Source organism: Bison bison, unplaced genomic scaffold (assembly GCF_000754665.1).
Source record: "Bison bison bison isolate TAMUID 2011002044 unplaced genomic scaffold, Bison_UMD1.0 scf7180017864331, whole genome shotgun sequence".
NCBI lineage: Eukaryota > Metazoa > Chordata > Mammalia > Artiodactyla > Bovidae > Bison > Bison bison.
Genome location: NW_011494903.1, coordinates 6,509,887 through 6,531,581, shown reverse-complemented (window position 1 = coordinate 6,531,581; position 21,695 = coordinate 6,509,887). Strand labels below are relative to the sequence as shown.

The window sequence follows — 21,695 nt, the reverse complement described above, 5'->3', positions numbered from 1 at the left end:
CCAGTTTCAATTTTTAAGCTATGTGATTTAAATCTCTATATTTTTAAACTTCATTATAAAAGAAGATGTATACATAGCAAAGCACACATAAAAGTATGTTCAGTTCAGTTCAGTCTCTCAGTCGTGTCCGACTCTTTGCGACCCCATGAATCGCAGCACGCCAGGCCTCCTTGTCCATCACCAACTCCAGAGTTCACTCAAACTCGTGTCCATCGAGTCGGTGATGTCATCCAGCCATCTTATCCTCTGTCGTTCCCTTCTCCTCCTGCCCCCAATCCCTCCCAGCATCAGGGTCCTTTCCAATGAGTCAACTCTTTGCATGAAGTGGCCAAAGTATTGGAGTCTCAGCTTTAGCATCAGTCCTTCCAATGAACACCCAGGACTGATCTCCTTTAGGATGGACTGGTTGGACCATCTTGCAGTCTAAGGGACTCTCAAGAGTTTTCTCCAACACCACAGTTTAAAAGCATCAATTCTTTGGCGCTCAGCTTTCTTCACAGTCCAACTCTCACATCCATACATGACCACTGGAAAAATCATAGCCTTGACTAGATGGACCTTTGTTGGCAAAGCAATGTCTCTGCTTTTTAATATGCTATCTAGGTTGGTCATAAGTTTCCTTCCAAGGAGTAAGCATCTTTTAATTTCATGGCTGCAATCATCATCTGCAGTGATTTTGGAGCCCAAAAAAATAAAGTCTGACACTGTTTCCACTGCTTCCCCATCTATTTCCCATGAAGTGATGGGACCAGATACATGTACTGTTTAGCAATTCATTACCAAGTGGACACCTGTAAAACCACCACCCAAGAAAGGGAACACAGGTAGCAATCCAGAAGTTTCTCTTGTGCTGATCATAGTCACTAATCCCTTCCTTCTCTTTAAAGGTAAGCAATAGCCTGATATGTATGGTAATGTCTTGTTTTTCACTTTATGATCTTACTACAAAGCATTCATTTTTTAACTCTACAATTTAATCTTTTTTTGAACTTCATATAAGCAGAATCATACTATATTTTTTCATGTCTGACTTGTTTGGATCCACAATATCTTTGTTTCATCCATGTTGTTACATAGTTGTATTAATAATTAATCACTTCCACTTATTTATGCACATATCCATCATGTTGAATAAATAAACCTATTCTGTTGACTGAATTATCTATGGTTGAAATTATATGAATAATTCGATTCCTGTACATCTCTGGGTACATATATATATACACACATTTTTGTGTGATATATATATTGTCTGCCAAGCCCATGTTTACCTATGTTTCCCCCTGTGTTATCTTCCAGAAGTTTTGTGCTTTAGGTTTATGAACTATTTTGAGTTAATTTTTGTAAAAGGTGTAAAGTTAGTGTCTACATTATTTTTGCATTTGGATGTCCAGTGTCCCAGCATCATTCGTTAGACTCCTTTCTCCACTGAATTGCTTCGTTCTTTTGTCAAAGATCAATTGACTATATTTATGTGGGTGTATTTCTGCTCTCTGTTCTGTTTCATTTTCTACTTGTCTATTCTTTCATCAATCTCACAATGTCTTGATAATTGTAGCTTTATTGTAAGTCTTGAAATTGGCTAGTGTCAGTACTCCAACTTTGTTCTCCTTCAGTTTGTGTTGACTCTTCTGGGTCTTTTGCCTCTCCATATAAACTTTAGAATCAGTTTGTCAATATCCATAAAATAACTTATTGGGGCTTTAACTGGGATTACATTGAATCAATAGGTCAGTTTGGGAAGAAGTGACATCCTGGAAATAATGGGTCTTCCTGCCTTCCTGCTCATTATGGAATCTCTATTTATTCTGTTCTTTGATTTCTTTCATCAATGGTTTGTAGTTTTCTTCATATAGATCTTAGATATATTTTATTAAATTTATACCTAAGTATTTCATTTTAGGGGATGCTAATGTAAATGGTATTATCTTTAATTTGGAATTCTACTCTTCCATTGCTGGTAAAAGGGAAAAGGACTTACTTTTTTATATTAGCCTTATATCCTGCAAACTTGCTATAATCATTTACTCATTCTAGGTTTTTTTGTTGTTGTTGTTTTTTGTTTTCATTTTTTTAGCCAGTTCTTTTAGATTGCTACATAGATGATCATATGATCTGCAGACAAAGTTTTATTTCTTACTTCCAAAACTGCATATCTTTTATTTCCTTTTCTTCTTACTGTATTAACTAGGACGGATGTAAATGATGTTGTTTTTAATCTCAAATTTCCATTGTTATTTTTGGTATATGGGAAAGCAACTCTCTATTTCCTTTGTCAGCCTGGCTAGGGTTTCATCAATTTTATTGATCTTTTCAAACACTCAGTATTTGGTTTCATTGATTTTCCTGTTTTCAACTTCACTGAAGGAAGTAAGGTGGAGCCTAAAGTATAGGTATTTAGTTATTTATCTTAAAACATTTCTTTTGTGGTACCTGTTAATAATTTGAAAGGAACAAAAAAAGCCTTAGTTTACTAAAAAGAGTATAATCTCAAAGATGGTTGAAGGAAAACACATAAATGACCAGCAAAGTTCTTAGTAACTTGTAGAAATGTACTTTATTTCATGCAAAGCTACATAATTTCCTACATTTTAACAGCTAATCAAATAAACATCTCAAAAAATTCATTACATTACAATAAGTTAAAATACTACAAAGCAATTCCAAGTCCATGAGTCTGTCAAAACCAAATTGAGAGAACATTATGCATAGATAAGGCCAAAGATGCTAACTTAATTACAGGTAGCACTTTGCAGGTTTTTTTCAAATACATATTTAGTGAGAATCTGCAGAGAAAAATAGTTATATCTACAACCCATTGATCAGAAAGGGAAACATTTGCCATTACATAGCAGGTAGTATTCTTACCTGGAGGACTCCATGGACAGAGGAGCCTGGTAGGCTACAGTCCATGGGGTTGCAAAAAGTCAGACACAACTTATTAATAGCAACTGAACAACAACCAGGTAGTAGTGGCTGATTAAAGATAAATTTGGCATCATGCACCAAAAATGAACATAATAAACATTTTGAAATTTATGATCAGATGCACATTTGAAAAGACTTACTCTCTACTTCACCTAATCCACTGAATAAGATAAATAACAAGTACGTTATTAATGCAACACAGAACTTAGGCTTTTGGTATACTTTGCTTGAGTACTGGTATATACAAAAAGATACTGAAGAGATGCAGGAATATTTCAAACTCATACTAGACTACTGAACTTTCGAATAGGAAATAAGTCCTGGGCAGAACTTATTTTAGAAAGATTTTAAAACTACTTAAAAGCAATACTACAATTAGTTATTTACAAAAACATTTTATAAAAATTAAATACCAGGAAGTAACAACATCATTATTAGAGCTCTTTTTCCAATGCTATAATTTATAAATATATATATTAGATTACAATTATTTAAAAGACAGGTCCACATGTTCTCTATCTGCGAAATGAGAAAAGTTCTTCAAGTTGTTTACAAAATATGGACAAAAACAAATCCATTGGATTGCTTAAAAAAAAAAAAATACATAGTCTCTCCCCTACAATTTGGTGTACTAAGTAGGGAAGATGCTAGCCAGCATTCTTTTGAGAAATACAGCTCTAAATGACTAGACTGATAAGATTTGTGTCAATAATACCAACTCAAAATGGTGTTGTACAGTCAGATTAACAAATTATGACTTTATATACATGTCTGCCACAGTAAATCATTCTTTCTACTCTTTCGCACTAAGTACAGTAAAAATCTCCTTTTGCAAAATGATGTGAGATCAGGATAATCACAAAAGAAAAGATTTTCATAGAAAAAAAGGTTAATTCTCTCCAGGGAGTGTGTTAAAAACAAAAGTCTTTTAGGATATCGATGAGAAGAGGAACATGCCATTATTCTTGTTTCATTAACAAATTTAAAATTGTGGTGAGGCTTCAATCTACCACAATGGATATAAAATGTTAGGAAAACCAAGCTGAACATAAAGGAATTAGGGGTGTGGTATGTTCCCACTGCAATAGGACTGGGGATGGGGCAGGGCTAATAGCTGCTCTGATGGTAGAGACGGCTCACAGGACCTGGTCTCCAGGAGTTAGTAAAGGGAATAACACTGCCTAGTCTTCCAGGTCTCTGAGCAGAAAAATAAGTCACTGAATTGAAAAGAAGTAACCCACACAAAGGGAATTAATATTTCAGAAGGCTCCCTGTAACACTCTTACATTGTTTCAACCTCTTCTAATGAAAACTTTGACAACGATGTATGTTATTTATAAATTCCTTTTCATAAAATGAGGTCTCAAGGTTTTTAATGTTTGGAGTTTGTTTGCTTGTTTTTAATAATCACTGGTTTTAGAAATATAATTTTATGCTAAAACATCTACACTGAGAATATTTCATTTTACTGAAGTGTCCTACTTAGTGGCGAGAAAGACAACACAGTGAGCTAGCACGCCTCATATTTATACCCAGATGTTGCTTAGTTGTCTAGCAAAATCTGTTGTACTACTTTAAGTGCAATACTGCTATTCAAGTAGTGGGATCTGTAGTCAGAACTACTACCTTTTGAGTGTACTGACCATCAAAAACAACCGTATACACCAAACAAACGGAAGAAAAACATGTCAGCTCATTATAAGCTATACTATAAAGACAGGCTTCAGAGAGGAAAGAAGGTATAAAAGGAATGAAAGGAGAAAGGGAGAAAAGAAAGGAAAGATAAAAGTCTCGATCCATTGACTTATTAACATTTAGGATTTAATAAATACAATCCATTACACTTTGGAAATTCAAGTACGTTAAGATTTCTCAGGGATATGTTCTGCCTCTTAGTGCAAATATATTTATCCTTGTGATTTTCAGGCATGGCCCACACAAATCACAAATATAAAACTCACATTACTGAACAGTGTGAATTAAAATTATGGAGAGTTTATTTTTCCTTTAAAACAGTAATCTACATAAAAATCAAGAACATTCTCTAAATCTACTACACATATACAAAAATGAGGTTTGCTGTTGTATATCAATGAATTCTTTCATTAATATTCTAAAATATACTTAAAAAAACACACATTGACTTGCCTATCCACATTTAATTTCATTTGAGTATACAACCAGCACACATGTAAGAACTGATAATCTAATCAAATAGTAGTGTCCAAAAACAAATTGGCAGCAATATTTTAAAAAATTTTGATTGTCCAATCCTCTGATCTATTCTTTATAAACTGAAAACCCTTGAAAGTTATTTAGTTCTTATGACTCTTGTGAAATGAGGGCCTCTAGTATAAGGAAATTATTCCCAAGCCCCTGTTCATTTGGAAAGAGAACAAATTCTAATAATTAGTCTTATTTTAATAATGATTTTTTAAATGTTCTAATAATAACAAATTATTGATGTAATAACAAAAGTTAATAGCAACTTACAGATCCATGAAATTAATAGATTACTTATTGTTATTTTCTGCAATGGCTTACTGAATATTCTAATAATTATTTAGAAAAATAATTTAGAAAGTTTAAATAGGAATCTATTACAATATAAGAAACACTCAAAAGGTAATTGTCAGAAGTAATTCTTCAAGAAATATACTTTGCATGTAAAGTATATGAATTTAGTAGTAATGTTTTGCAGTAGATGTCATTTTAGTAATATTCTCAAAACAGAAAACTTTTGTTCATATTACAGTTTTTACAAAGTTGCTTAACAAATATTAACTTAGTTCCCCAGCAATAAACTCTTAAGACTTCAGGGATTAAATAATTAACTTCTAAACACAAAATTACCCAGCTAGGTAATGTTCCTATATGATCATATATGAAATCCTGTAACAAATTCTGCCTAAACAATTGAATACTCTGGATCACTTAAACAACCAAAATTATTTTGGAAATAACTCAAAAGTCATAAAGGGGATCTATACTGTTTTATAGAAGTATTACATACACTCCAATTATTATAATCATTTTAAAAATTAATAATAAAGTAGTACATCTTTTACATATTTCTATCAATATATCTTAGAGTATTATAAATTATAAAAGTAACTGGATCATTTCTTCTCTTTTTCTGCTTCTACAATAGCATCTGAGTTTCATGATAAAACCTATGAGAAACAACATTATACTTAAGGAACATATTCCAAAGTAAACTCAAAGACTAAATAATAAAACAATATTATTTTCACAGGATTTTGATTACTTATTCCAGAAAGAGTTTTTGCTTTGGGAACTTGTAAGCTTCTCTGTAATAATAAGAAACTGGACCACTTTCTGGGGTGATCTGCTTCCTATCTAATATCTTCAAATACCACTTGTGTGGAAAACCAGCATAGCTAACAACTTATTTTGTCTTTTTAAACGCCACTATATAAACATCAACTCAATACCCTCACAACTGCTTTGTGAGGTAGATCAGTAGGTAAATAGCAAGTATCCTCTTCATTTTGAAAATGAAGAAACTGAGGCACAGAAAGGTTACATGATTTGCCCAAGGTTTCAATGGTCAGTCATGAAATTACAGTGTTAAATTATTTCTGCTCCTGGCCTATTGCTCTCTGACCACGCTTCACAATAAAAGGCTGTGTGTGTGTCTTCTTAAATGAGTAGTCTATATAATTTTGATTGAGAGGAAAATCTATTGACTGAATTATTTTAAAGGGGGTCTAATCTTTTTTTTTTATTTTTTTTTTAATTTTTATTTTTTTTTTAGGGGGTCTAATCTTAAAAAAAATCATAAAAATTTAAGAAAATGAGATAATTAGGATGATACACTATCAGTATCTGCCTAAAACTGTGGCTTCTAACGTATTTATGTGATAACACTAAGAAAAGAGGGAAATAAAACATTTAAAATTATGATTCAGGGAAAAATGACCTTCAAGAAACATATAATCAAATTGTCAGGTGACTATATAATTCATCCTCAAACTGGAATACTTAAGAGTGAAAATGAGCACTACCGAAAGGATAACAGGTGAAACTAAGATGGCCATGGGGCGGCCCAGTCACCACTGGGTGAATCCATGGTATGGATTCTCAAAGAGTTGCAAATATTTCAGGGACATAAACAACTCTTTTTGCAAAATGTTGTGCTGAACTATAGTCACTGTGCATAAAACACTGGTGATTTAAAATGTAATACCTAACTTTGGCTTAAACAAAATTTTAAAAACTCAATTTAAAATGATAACATGTTTAAGCAACAAGTTCTTACATATCTCCACTCTAAAGTAGTTTTCTATAAATCACAATTTAAGTGTGAGTAGTAACAGTAAATGGACTCACTTTTTATCTTTGAATAACCAGATATTCTTTTTCAAAAGGAATAAACAGGCACCTTTTAACAGTAGAGAATTTTGTGGGACTCTTTGGCTGTTAAGGGGAAGTCGCTCAGTCGTGTCCGACTCTTTGCGACCCCACGGACTGTAGCCCACCAGGCTCCTCCATCCATGGGATTCTCCAGGCAAGAGTACTGGAGTGGGTTGCCATTTCCTTCTCCAGGGGGATGTTTCCGATCCAGGGATCAAACCCGGGTCTCTCGCATTGTAGGCAGACGCTTTACCATCTGAGCCACCAAAACCTCACTATTTACCATTAAAAATTATGACTCTCCTTGAATGGAATGATCAACACTTAAATCACTATGCTAAATGGTAAAGGTGAACACTCCTCTCTGAAATAAAAATCTTTTACAAAGCAATACCAAAAGCATACGACAACTTCCAGTTACTACCAAAGACTGAAAGAATAATTCACCACCTGATTAAAGCACACATGCTGAAGATACAAACACTAGTTGAAGTATAGTCTTAAATACACATGCAAAAACCTAACTAATTTGCATACAGTGTTGAAAAAGGGCTTTCTACATTCAGTTATGTCTGGTAAGTAAGCCTTGTTTTAAGACATGGGTTTTGTAAATATGGTTATTATTGAGGTCTCCATCTCTTTGGGAAATAAAGGATCAACATATTTTTTAGAAAGAATATGTAAATCACAATAATAAAACTATAATATTAGTCAGTTGTAACTATGGCTTCCTTGAACCTTTAAAACAAGTTTTCCTGAAAAAATTAATCTGAAACAAACTGAACTACATGTTTTCAACATATACTGATCTTTATCATGAATTAAATCCTTCCATTGTAACTGTACTTCTAAGACAGACATTTCAGGAATGGTATGAAACAAATCCTATTAGAAATAAAGACGATATTCAATGAATAATAAGCCATTATCACTAAGATCTGATTAATTTTTCGTGCCTTTTTTATCCTGACACTTTTCACTGGGAGTTCAGTAGTTAATTCTAGAGCATACAGATGTTCATAAAGACTGAACTTGTTTGTTGATCTTGGTTAGCTACTCCATAAATTCCTATAGACTTTAAACATCATCAAATATTCTGCTGCGAGACATTGAGAGGTATCGTCCACCAGGCTGATACCTGAAAGGTGGATAAAGAAATGATCTGAGGCATCAAAAATAAAGAAGGAGAGAAAAACAAGGACACATTAAAAGGAAGTGGGTACATAATTTTTAAGAACTGTAAAATCTATTCAGTAGCTGAAATCAGAAACTTATTCTCCAAGGATATTATCCTAAAGAGATTTACCTATAATTATAAATCAACCAACAACTGTTTTACAGCCTATGATATGACACATATGGCAGGATGAGAGATGTAAAAAAGAAAGGAAAAGAGAGATATAAAACACATCATGAAATTTGGATTTAATAACTACTCTGTATTGTTGAATATAAACAGAATATTCCTCTTGCTATTTAAAAGCAAATATCTTCATGCCCATGATGTTTTGCTTTTGTTTGTTTCTACTTGGTATAACAGCTAAAAGCACAGACTCTGAAGCCAGAGTCCTGGGGTTTAAATGCCTGATTTTGTTACTTAAAAGTTGTGTGATCCTGGGTAAGTTACTGAGCCTCTCTAGATTCAATTCCAATTGGACTTACAGTCATAAAACACAATTACTGTTGTTAAAGTGCTCAGAATACAGTGCCACCCAGTCATATCTATGTAACTATTGCCAAATATGATGGCTTTCATAAATAGAATTGTCAGAATAGGAATATAAATATTGTTAAGACTCTACCAAATTATTTCAATTCTTTGTTATTTATTATACTACTGGTAATAATTTATGAAAGTACTAATTTCAACTACTACCACTGGATGATATAATTTTTAAAATATAAAAGATTAGCAGGTGTTAAAAGGTATCAAACGTCACTTAATATGTTTTACATTAGCAATAAAGATGAATATTTGCCTTATGTTTATCTCATCAAGTCAGAATGTTATCAAATTTTCAGAGGAATACTGGAGCCAAAAGGACAACCTGGAACTTACCTTCCTGATTCAGATTCAAGAGGGTCATCAGTGAACGTTTCTGCATTAAAATCTAAAGGTTCTGCATCTTGAAGAAGTTCTATTCGGTCCCTTTCAGTCCTGTTATTAGCCCTGGTATATTTAGATGTCGCTGCAAAAGAAGAAAAAAAATTCCACTTTCTATTGTCTTTATGGGTCACAGTCTACGGACACACAGAAAGTCAAGATTATAAAGGATCTGAATTTTCATTGTGAAGACAGTATTAAGAAAGGATAACTACACGGTTATCTCAAAATTATATTAAATGATTAATAATATGATAGAAAATAAGAAAGAAGAGTTCTCCCTTGTATGTAGTCTAAGCTCAGAAGCAGCTACAGCAACAGAATTAGTATTTAACTTCAACGCAGATGGTGACTGCAGCCACAAAATTAAAAGACGCTTGCTCCTTGGAAGAATAGCTATGACAAACCTAGGCAGTATATTAAAAAGAAGAGACATCATTTTTCTGACAAAGGTCCATATAGTCAAAGCTATGGTTTTTCTAGTAGTCAGGTATGGATGTGAAAGTTGGGCTATAAAGAAGGCTGAGCGCTGAAGAATTGATGCTTTTGAACTATGGTGTTGGAGAAGACTCTTGAGAGTTCCTTGGACAGCAAGGAGATCAAACCAATCAATCCTAAAGGAAATCAATCCTGAATATTCATTGGAAGGACTGGTGCTGAAGCCGAACCTTCAGTACTGATTGAAAAAGCTGATTCATTGGAAAAGACCCTGATGCTGGGAAAGATTGAGGGCAACAGGATAAGGGGACTACAGATGATGAGATTGTTGGATGGCATTACTGAGTCAATGGACATGAGTTTGAGCGCACTCTGGGAGATAGTGAAGAACCGGGAAGCACCGGCAATGCTGCAGTGAATGGGTTCACAAAGAGTCAGACACGACTTAGAGAATGAACAACAACAGCAATCGTAACAGTGAAACTGTTCACAATTAAATAAGTTTCAGCTGGTTTCATAGTGAATCCAGGGGCTGCTACATCTCATTTCTCGGCTACGATTTTAAGATGCAATCAACTCAAACTCTGCAATAAAGGACTAACTCTTTTTTCCATAGGGCAAGAATTCAGGGAAGCAATGTCCAACAGAAATAAATTGCAAGCCCTGTATTTACTTTTTACTAGTAAATACATTTAAAAAGTAAAAAGAAATAGTTGAAATTAATTTTCACATATCTAACCCAATACATCCAAAATATTATCATTTCAATATGGGGCACCAGCTACCCTGCAAATGCTAAACAGCCATATGTGGCTAATGGTTACCACCTTGGTCAGCACAGATCTAGAAAAACTAACTCTCCTTTCCCTATATGAATGATGTTTTCTCCATAAAAACCTAAATTTTCACAGTGTTATTTTGAGCAGCTCAACAGCTTCAAAACAAACCATGACACAGCTCTTTTTGAAAATTTAAGGCAAGCCAATTCTCTCTTACCTTATGTTGTCATCTTGGACTCTGCCCTCCACTATTTATCTCATTCATTCAGCAAATACTGGTTGCCTCCCACATGCCAGGTTCTAATTCATCATCCCAAGGTTTTGTGTTTCCTCTTAACCATTCTCCTATACCCTCCAGATCTCTGCACTTTGTTAAGTCCAAATCCAAGATAAGCTTCCAAATATCTTTGTAGAATTATCCCTCTATTTCCTAGCTTTAATTGAAACTTCAGCTTTCTATTATTTCTTTTATGCTAAATCTCATCCAAACACATCCTCTCTTCTTTATCTCCAGGGTTATCTCAAGGATGCTTATTTTAAGCCCTCATCATTTTTTTGTTTTTTTCATTTATCTTTAATTGGAGGATAATGGCTTTACAATGTTGTGTTGTTTTATTCCATAAAACCAATATTGTATATTAAGGCCCTCATCATTTTCTGACTGCATTACTACAACAGACACTAAACTGTGTTGTATCTCACTTTCCTGGAAATAATACTTTATATAGATGTCAAATTCATCTTTCTAAACCAAAAATCTGAGCATGCTTCTTTCCATACTGAAATCTTACCTTTGGGATAAAATCCAAACTTCTAAGTGTGATAATACGTTTCCCAACTATCTCTGTAGCCTTTCCTCTCATCAAGCTTCTCATACTTCAGGTTCTAGTCATAGAGGAAAATCTACATTTCCCCAAAAGTTCTCACATGTTGCACATTCTTTGTTCTGCCTAAAACCCCCTTCAACTGGCTAAGTACTACTCATTCCTAAATAGTATTTCTTTATAACAGAAATCCTTTCCCAATGAAGAATTCCTTTTCCTCCCTTGAGCTGAGTCCTTCAGCATCATGTGTGCAGCCTTAAACTCTCTCAGCATCCCTCTATCTCTCCTCTCCCTTCTACTCAGTGCTGGATCCTGCACACAAATAGGTCTCTTGTCACTCTCCCAAAAGCATATGACAAAATCAAGAATATGGGGAGGCTTCCTGACTCAATCCACTGGCCAATGTCTTCTTCCTGGTATCAGTTCCTCATTCAATTAAGGGCAAACCAAAGATGGAAATTGTCTTCTTCATACTCCTGGGAAAGTACCTGACACATAAGAATCAGTCGGTAATTTATTATAAAAATGACCAAATAGCCTGAAAAATATCTAGGTTAATAGAAACCGATACCTGCCAAAAATATGCCTGAGATAAGTACTATTATTTAGATAGTATAATGACAACTATTCATTTGATGTCCCAGATGTCTCCTTCTCCTACCTGCTGCATATTTTACTTTCCTCTTCCTCCCATATACTGAGGGATGAAAAAAGGAAAGGCACTGCAGAACCTCACTTATTATTCTATAAAGACAAGCAAGCATAGAAAAAAAATTTCTTAAGAAAACTAGATAATAAACTACTTACATCGGTTGGTACTCATTTCTGAGAAGTTTGATTCTTTTGGGTCAATATGAACATTTCTGTTTCTAGTGGAATCTTCTCTACTGTGTCCATAACGTTCTTTCCATTCCTAGAAAAGAATCACGAACATATAACATGAGAACACACAGTCAGAAAATAATTCATCAGTGATAACTGATATATTAGATTATATATGTAGAGTAATATAATCTAATTCTTTTTCATCAGGAATTTGTCAGATAATCAGTATAATTAGCACAGTACCTTTAGAAATGATAGATAATTTCCTTTATTTCTAAATGATTTTAATAGTCATCAAACTTAACTTGAAGACATTTATAGACATTTTTACTAGCTATGATTATTTTAAGTTATTGACTTCCATCTAAAATGTCAAAATAATATTATAACTACAGTAAGGTTATCTTGACCATGGAAGGATTATGAAACTCAAAATAATTAATAAGATGTTAATAAAATTTTATTCTACCCAAATATGATTCTACAAATCATAGAGACCCAAAAAGTCATTTTTGATAGTAAAATTAAAGTTGTAGATAAACATAATTAAGTAATGACTCACGTGGCATTGTGTCTTAACTGCACTAAAATCTTAACTGGGATTTTACTCATTATTCTTATAATTGAAAGGAACCCATGCAGTGCAGAGTTTCACTCTAAAATAGTCATGCCAGATGCTATTTGGCTTTCTTATTAGAAGATGTGAAAAATTTATGTTTGATCATCCTGTTCCAATTTTGGTAAACCCTAAGTTTTCACATAGAGGTGAACTCTATTCCACTCTTTGGTGCTAGTTATGCCTTCCGAAATAAAGAACAAGTCTCCCTTTCCATGACATACACTAAAATACACAAAGACAACTATTATGTCTCCTGAGTCTTCACTTCTCCAGTATGGACACACTCGGGTACTGAAAATTTATAGTGACTATGACTAGATTTTTCTCACTTTTTGCCTTTTCAATTCTCAAGGAGGTTAGTTTGCCTTAGCAAACAAAGGACTAAAGAAAAACATCCTATGTCATTGTCCCATTGTTTTCAGCCAAAATTTAGATTCTTATGATAGTTCCCATTAATCTTTAGGTTATAGCAAGTTAGTAAGTACTATACTTACTCTTCTTCTATTTTCACCTTCTTCTTGCCGTTGCCTTTTTCTCTTCTCTAGAGACAGAAAAGTGGTCTCAAATTTGGTATAATATGGTTTAATTAGATGTAGAGTAACTGAAGTAAAGGTATCAGGCTATGACCAATTTCCTTTAAATTACTACAAAGTCAAAGGTAATAGGTTATTGTTGGAAAGAACCGGAGAGGTCACCTAACTCCATAGAGAATACCTTCCCAACTTCTGCTGGAGATCGCTCTTAGGCTCTATCTAAACAGTTTCAGTGAGGAAGAACTTCTCCCCATGGTGACTTGAAATGTGCTTCTAGGCAGCTTCTCTTTTTCTTCGTTTTTGTCTTCTAAATTAAATTCATACTTTTTTCTGCATAAGATTTTTTTTTGTCATTACTCTCTTCTGGCTATATACTCAGTGCTTTTTTCCCATAAGATATACCTGACACACTCATCATTCTGCCTACCCTCCTCTAAATTCTTTCTGACTTATCAGTCCTACTCTTGAAAATCTTATCCAGGACTGGATATGATACTCCAGATGAAGTCTGATTAATGCAAACAGCAGAATTATTACATTAACTAGGCACCACCTTCCTGTGAGAGCATGTGAAGGCTACACTAGCGTATTTTAGAGCCATAGTACATTTGGGGTTTATGTTTAAATAAGATCATAAAGAACCCCATGTTCAAGGAGGAAGAATGCCTAAAAACCAATGTCCCCAAACTCAAGTTTTGTTCTTCTTTTCCTTCCTATTCTACCATCACTTGAACACCAAGAAATTTGATACACTCAGTTTTGAGATTAGACTCCAGTAGAGCACAATGCATTCTAACAGGCTGTTAATGATCACTACATTCTAAAAACCAGCCTTGGTTTGAATGAAAAATTATTAAACTAATGGTGATTCTTTAATGAGTTTTATATTGTATTCAATTTGACAAATCTATTTCAAAGAAAACAAGAAAATGACTCCAATACTAAACAAGGGTATTATTTAGTTGCAGACATATTAACAATTTCTGCTACAGAATTTCTTAAAGACAGATGAAATAACCATGTATGTTTTCAAATTTTTTTTGTTGTGAAGGCTTTCCATAGAATTTTAGCTAAAACACATTAATTTGTAATGTCTTAAGATAGATTAGAAGTTTCAAATCATACAAACATTAATTTTGTATTTTGAATCAGTACTTTCTCTTCATTTATTTTAAAAGACAAATCTTACCTCGTCTAATTAATTCTTTCCCTTCATCAACTAAGTCTGATGTCATATCATTATCTCCCATGAACTGCTGGAAACCAAGTAGATTCAAACAACGAGTTCCCAAGCTAATAAAAGTAGATTTTCAAAAAGATAAGCATTATTTCATACTGTAAATGTTTAAATTGGAAGCCTCTGTTGTATTTCTAGTTATCATGTCAAGTTCTACAGCGCTACATTTGTCTTTCTTCAAAAAGTACTTATTTCCCTTTCTAAGAAACTTAAATGCCCAGTGCTCCACTGACTAGGGTATGCACCAAAGCCCGACTTCTTACAGACACAAATTAAGTCAGGCCACAGCATACTTTCAGAAGATTATTATAACAGGATGCTAAGCAATAGCTATAATACAAAAGCAATTTATTCTTTTCTGGTATTCAAACAGCAATTTTAACACACATACACAACCAGTATTTACAAGTGCAGAATATTCTTGGCTTAGAAAGTCTTAATCATGCAAGCTGACTTTCACGTTCTGTTTTGTTAATCCGGAGAACTAGTCAATTCTATTTAAATCAGTGTTACTATAAATTCAGAATTGATTATTACAGCTTAACTGGGGACAATCATTTATATCTTATCTGGTTTTTACTTTAAACCTCATTGTTGTGCAGGACAGGAATACTCTGAAAATACGGTACATAAGGAAGGAAGGATTAATATCTGTTAAACTACTATTACGCATCAGATAGTTTACAGTTATTCTTATTTAATTCTTACTATAACTCTAAGAGATAAATATTACTTTATAGATAAGGAAACAGAAACAAAGGGTGTTAAATACTTTGCTAAAGGCCAATCAATAAATTTTAGAGCTGAGGATTTAAATCTAAAACAAAACAAAGACCAAGTTCTTTTTACTACCTTAGTTTTCAAACTTTTTTCTAATGTACTTTTAATGGCAGAATTCTGAACACCATACATGAAGCAAGGCAGAGAGAGGAAGAAGAAAGGGAGGAGTGTGTATGTATGTGTGTGTGTGTGTATTCATGTGTGTTAGGAAGAAGAGAAAACAGTGAAGCAATTAAGAAAAAGTAAAGATCTCCCATTTCACATCAGTGATGTGTAAAAATCTGACTAGTTCATAAATTATCTGCTTGTTTTAATATATAGGGAATGCTTGTATGACTTACCAGTGAGTAAAATTGGGGTTTCAGGTGGATGGTCATGCTAATTCTGTGACTTTAAATATTCCTCTACCATCCTTATATACCTGTGGGAATACTATACTGCAGGATGAGATCATTGTCTCTGTAAAGGTTGTAGCTTTGTCTAAAGTGTCAGCAAACAGCTTTATAGGCTCTAGGCAGTTAAGTCTGAATATTATTAATAGTTCTGTGTATGGTTATGTGCTAGTAATAAAGGAATTAGACTATTACGGCAGCATTCCAAAAGAAAATTGACCTATAAAGTCAAGTTAATGCTGAAATGCCTGCAAGGCATTTCTTCAAATATTCCTATAATACAGTATAGTTTTAAATATAAATATATATTATATTATATATAATATTACACATATAATATATATAAATTATAAAAATATAATTTGATAATTAAGGTATATGACCTTTCTTTTCCTTAAAGACAAACTTTAAGGAGTTTGTCTCCTTAAAAAACTAGCAAAGTTTATCTTAATTATAAAACAACATTTTTAAAGAAATATTTTTAAGTTAAACAATTTTCCTTTTAGACACAATTCCTTACATTAAAATTTTATAGTTGACAAGGCACTATCCCATCCATCTATTCCTTGATGCATATGTCAATCTAATAAGATGCTAACCTTAAGTAGAGATGCCAATCTTACCAAGATAATCACTAAGATGAGGAGATAAGATTTATACATCACAAGCTCTTAATGTTCCATTTGTAGTTTATAAATGAATAAGCACATAAAAAAAGTTTAGTTTTGGACATCCAAAGGATGATTGGTCTCTTATTTTTAACACATCATTTTCATAATAAATATAAACCTCTGTCTTTCCTACCTTACAGAAAAAAGCTGAAAATATTATATTGTTTTATCAGTTCATGGGCTTCCCTGATAGCTCAACTGGTAAAGAATTCGCCTGCAATGAAGGAATCCTAGGTTCAATCCCCAGGTCAGAAAGATCCCCTGAAGAAGGGAATGGCAACCCACTCCAGTATTCCTGCCTGGAGAATTCCATGGTCAGAGGAGTCTGGTGGGCTACAGTCTATGGGGTCACAAAGAGACACGACTGAGCGACTTTCATTTTCACCAGTTCATATTAAGTTTTATATTAAATTATAATCCTTTGGCTCCTTTACTTATGATAAGATAAAATATAGATGCTTTAAAAAAATTCAACAGAGAATTTATTTCAAATAATATTTGTCTTTTTACTCAATATCCAAGTGTTAGAATATCAGTATAATAATATATGCTATTTGTAAACTATTTGTAATAACTAATTATACTGAAAGATTTAAATGAAAAGTGGTTGGATGAAACTTATTATCAATAAAATTTTTTTAAGTAGCATTTTTGGTGTGTCATGGAGCACTGAAGCAGTGAAGAAGGAAGGCAAGGTGCTAGAAGCCAAGGACACCTGTCTTTTAACTCCTCTTGAGTCAGATCTCTGCCAAGCTTCTACCAATTTTTCTGATCTGATAAAAAGAGTAGTCCATGTACTTTCCATGTACTGTCTGATTATGACTGCTCCTTAACTGATCTTTTGTGCTGATTACGGTCTGAAACACCCAGAAACCCAAAAATTATTATGCGGAAAGCCCTAAGACTAATACATGTTACCAAATAGAAGCTGGGCAAGCAGGTGTTTTATAAGATACAATGGCTGCCATGACCAAAGGCCAGGACTCAGAGTTAACATTCTGTTATTAATCCTATCACTTTGTAGGCCAAATACTTAGAATAACTCTCTTTTCTTGAAAGTATCTTTGGAGGGAGACCCTGATCCAGCACTCAAGCAATCTCTTTAAACTACCCCCAGCATTTCCAAAGCCACAATAAAACAAACAACTAAAACCCAATCAGTGAATATTTAAAAGAATTTTAAGGAGAAAGATATCCAGATCAGGATATATATATATAAGAAAAAACAAGCAATGTTAAGTTTCTTACCTAAAATACGTAGCAATGCAGAGAATTACCACCAACATAGGATAATATATATAGAACCCATCTGCAATAAAGGATAAAACTTTCATGGAACCCATAATCTAAGGAGCAAGAAAAAAATTTAGTTAAATCAGTACAGCTCTATATATTTCATTCTTTTTCATCATTAGAAAGTTTATCATAACCAGCTATATCAATAAATTTGGAGTTTTCAAAAAAGTAGAAATGAAGCATTAAATAGCCTGATTTTTAAGTCCTCATCACAAGAGGAAAAAACCTGTGACTGTGTGGTGATGAATGTTAACTAAACTTACTGTGCTAACTATTCACAATATATACATATACTAATTATGTTGTATACCTTAAAATAATACAATGTTATGTGTCTATTATATCTTGATATGGCTTATTTTCTCCTAAGAAATTAATATTATATAAATATTACTGAAAATCATCAATTACACTAAGACTATAAACATAAAGGTTAATATTATTATAGGTCAGGTCTGTGAATATGCTTAGCTGGACCAAAAAATTTTGTTTATAATAAAACAAAAGCAATATCACCTTTACCCAGTCATTAGTAACTACATATACAATGTGTAAAAGAAAGTTCAAGTAATTTTTTAAAAGATTCTAATAATGCAATAGATAGATGCATTAGATCTGTTTGCTAGCAGTAAAAAGAAATTTCACAATTAATAGCATCCCATATAGATAATGAATCTAAGAACTCTTTTTTACCATACTTACAGATGTATAAGCAGTTGGCTGTGTATTTTGGTGAGAGATGGATGAATCCATGTGGGTCAAACCCAAGAAATTAAGACATAAAGGAGGAGTCAAACGGCAAAATAACCTGCAATAAAGCATAAACAAACACAATATATAAGAATAAAGCAGCAATACACATTTTATGTTATCTTGAAATACACTGAGAATGTTTCAGATCATTCCATTATTCTCATCTATTTGTATTATGAATTCTTAATATGAACTGCCCTTACTTGGAAGACATTCTGAAAGTTCTATTATTACCACAGTTTCCTGAAAAACATCAACACCTACAAAACAAAACTCCAGCCTCAGGATGCCTCCTTTGGTGAGGTTTGCCACTGCTTTATCCCAACAATTTGTAGAGTGGTTTTGTATGTGCCTCTTCTGTGCAATTTAGCTCAATCCTCAAGGCAAACTGTACTCAGTACATAAAAGATCTGAAGTTGTATCACATTATGTCAACTCTGACAACTACAGATATAAATAATTGTTGGAGCTCAGTTTTTTTTATTATATTTTGTTTTTTTAATTAGAGGATAATTACAATATTGTGACAGCTTTTGCCATATATCAGCATGAATCAATATTAGGCATACATGTCCCCTCCTTCTTGACCCCTCTTTCCCACATCCCTCCCCGTCCCACCCATCCAGGTTGTCACAGAGCACTGGGCTGGGCTGTGTTATGCAGCAACTTCTCACTGGCTATCATTTTACATTTGGTAATGTGTATGTTTCAGTGCTTTTCTCTCATATCATCCCACACTCTCCTTCCCCCACTGTGTCCAAAATGTCTGTCTCCTTTGCTGCCCTGCAAACAGGATTGTCAGTACTATCTTTCTAGATTCCATGTATATGTTTTAATATACATTTGTCTCTTTTTCTGACTTATTTCACTCTGGACAATAGGCTCTAGGTTCATACACCTCATTAGAACTGACTCAAATGCATTTCTTTTTATAGCAGAGTAATATTCCATTGTGTATATATACCACAACTTCCTTATCCATTCATCTGTGAGTGGCCATCTAGGTTGCTTCCTTGTCTTAGGTATTCTAAGTAGTGCTGCAATGAACACTGGGGTACATGTGTCTGTTTCGATTCTGGTTTTTTGAGAGTATATGCCCAGTAGTAGACTTGCTGGGTTGTATCATAGCTTCATTCCTAGATTTTAAAGGAATTGCTATACTGTTTTCCAGGCTTCCCTGGTAGCTCAGCTGGTAAAGAATCCTCCTGCAATGCAGGAGACCCTGGTTTGATTCCTGGGGCAGGAAGATCCCCTGGAGAAGGAATAGGCTACCCACTCCCGTATTCTTGGGCTTCCCTGGTGGCTCAGACAGTAAAGAATCTGCCTGCAATGCAGGAGACTTGGGTTCAATCCCTGGGTTAGGAAGATCCCTGGAGGAGGGCATGGCAACCCACTCCAGTATTCTTGTCTGAAAATTCCATGGGCAGAGGAGCCTGGTGGGCTATAGTTCATGGGGTGGCAAAGAGTTGGACAAGACTGAGCAACTAAGTACAGCAGCACAGCATACTGTTCCCCATAGTGGCTGTATCAATTTACATTCCCACCAACAGTACTAGGGTTCCATTTTCTCCACATCCTCTCCAACTTGTGACTTGTAGACTTTTTGATGATAGCCATTCTGACTGGAGTCAGATGATAGCTCATTGTAGTTTTTATTTGCATTTCTCTAATAATTTTGAGCTTCGTTGAGCATTTTATCATGTGTTTATTAGCCATCTGTATGTCATCTTTGGAGAAATGTCTGTTTAGGTCTTCTGCCCACTTTTAGTCTAGGCTGTTTTTCTGGTGTTGAGCTGCATGAGCTGCTTATATACTTAGGAGCTTAAATTTTTGTCAGTTGTTTTGTTTGCTATTAATTTTGCCCATTCTGAGGGTTGTCTTTTCACCTCGTCTATAGCTTCCTTCATTGTGCAAAAGTTTTTAAGTTTAATTAGGTCGTATTTGTTTATTTTTATTTCCATTATTCTAGGAGAACACAGAGGGTCTTGCTGTGGTTTATGTCAGAGTGCTCTCTTTTCCTCTAAAAGTCTTATAGTTTTTGGTTTTACATTTAGGTCTTTAATTCATTTTAGGTTTATTTTTGTGTATGATGTTAGAAGATGTTCTAATTTCATCCTTATACAGGCAGCTGACCAGTTTTCCCAGCACCACTTGTTGAAGGGACTGTCTTTTCTCCATTGTGTATTTTTGCCTCCTATGTCAAAGATAAGGTGCCCACAGGTGTGTAGAATTATCTCTGGACTTTTTATCTTGTTCCTTTGATCTATATTTCTATTTTTGTGCCAACCTCTCTCCACTTGTTCATCTTTGGTGTCCTTCATCAGTGTCTTATAGTTTTCTGCATACAAGTCTTTTGTCTCTTTAGGTAAATTTATTCCTAAGTATTTTATTCTTTGTATTGCAGTGTTGAATGCGATTGTTTTCTTAATTTCTTTTTATAATTTTTCATTGTTAGTATGTAGGAATCCAAGGGATTTCTGTGTATTAATCCTATATCCTGCAATTTTACTATATTCATTGATTAGCTCTAGTAATTTTCTGGTGGCATCTTTAGAGTGTTCTATGTAGAGAATCATGTCATTTGCAAACAGTGAGTTTTACTTCTTTTCCAATCTGGATTCCTTTTATTTCATTTTCTTCTCTGATTGTGATGGCAAGGACTTCCAAAACTATGTTGAATAACAGTGGTAAAAGTGGGCACCCTTGTCTTGTTCCTGAGTTTAGAGGAAATGCTTTCAGTTGTTTACCACTGAGGATAATGTTTGCTGTAAGTTTGTCATATATGGCCTTTATTATGCTGAGGCATGTTCCTTCTATGCCTACTTTCTGGAGAGTTGTGACCAGATAAAAAGAGAACCTTACAAAACAAGGAGCTGGAGAACAGGAAGCTATGACAATGAAGAGAGGGTATGAATATAAAGAGGTGATATGAGGAGTTATTTTGGGGTGACATAATATTCTGTATCTTGATTATGGTGGTGGTTACAGGAATCTACACATACACACACACACAAATGAATAAAGTATAAAAAATAGTGAGAACTAATAAAGTCTGTTGTGGTCTAGTTAACAGTAATGTGTCTGTGTAAAGTTTTGCTTTTGATATTGTACAACAGCAGTATAAAATGTCTCCATTGGG

The 21,695-nt window shown here is 33.9% G+C and overlaps 1 protein-coding gene across 4 annotated transcripts in view; it reads right to left on the bottom strand.

Moving 5' to 3' along the window:
• Positions 1-2,888: 2,888 nt before the first annotated feature.
• Positions 2,889-21,695, bottom strand: part of LMBRD2 (LMBR1 domain containing 2) — a 52,341-nt gene continuing 33,534 nt past the window's right edge. The window contains exons 12-18 of one of the 4 annotated variants that reach the window (XM_010853789.1): positions 18,506-18,611; positions 17,756-17,853; positions 14,617-14,720; positions 13,389-13,435; positions 12,258-12,363; positions 9,365-9,494; positions 2,889-6,101 (exon numbers count right to left, since the gene is read on the bottom strand). In XM_010853789.1, coding sequence (XP_010852091.1) covers positions 6,071-6,101; positions 9,365-9,494; positions 12,258-12,363; positions 13,389-13,435; positions 14,617-14,720; positions 17,756-17,853; positions 18,506-18,611 — 622 coding nt within the window. In that variant the 3' untranslated portion in view covers positions 2,889-6,070. The other 3 variants (XM_010853787.1, XM_010853788.1, XM_010853790.1) reach the window with 3 other exon arrangements.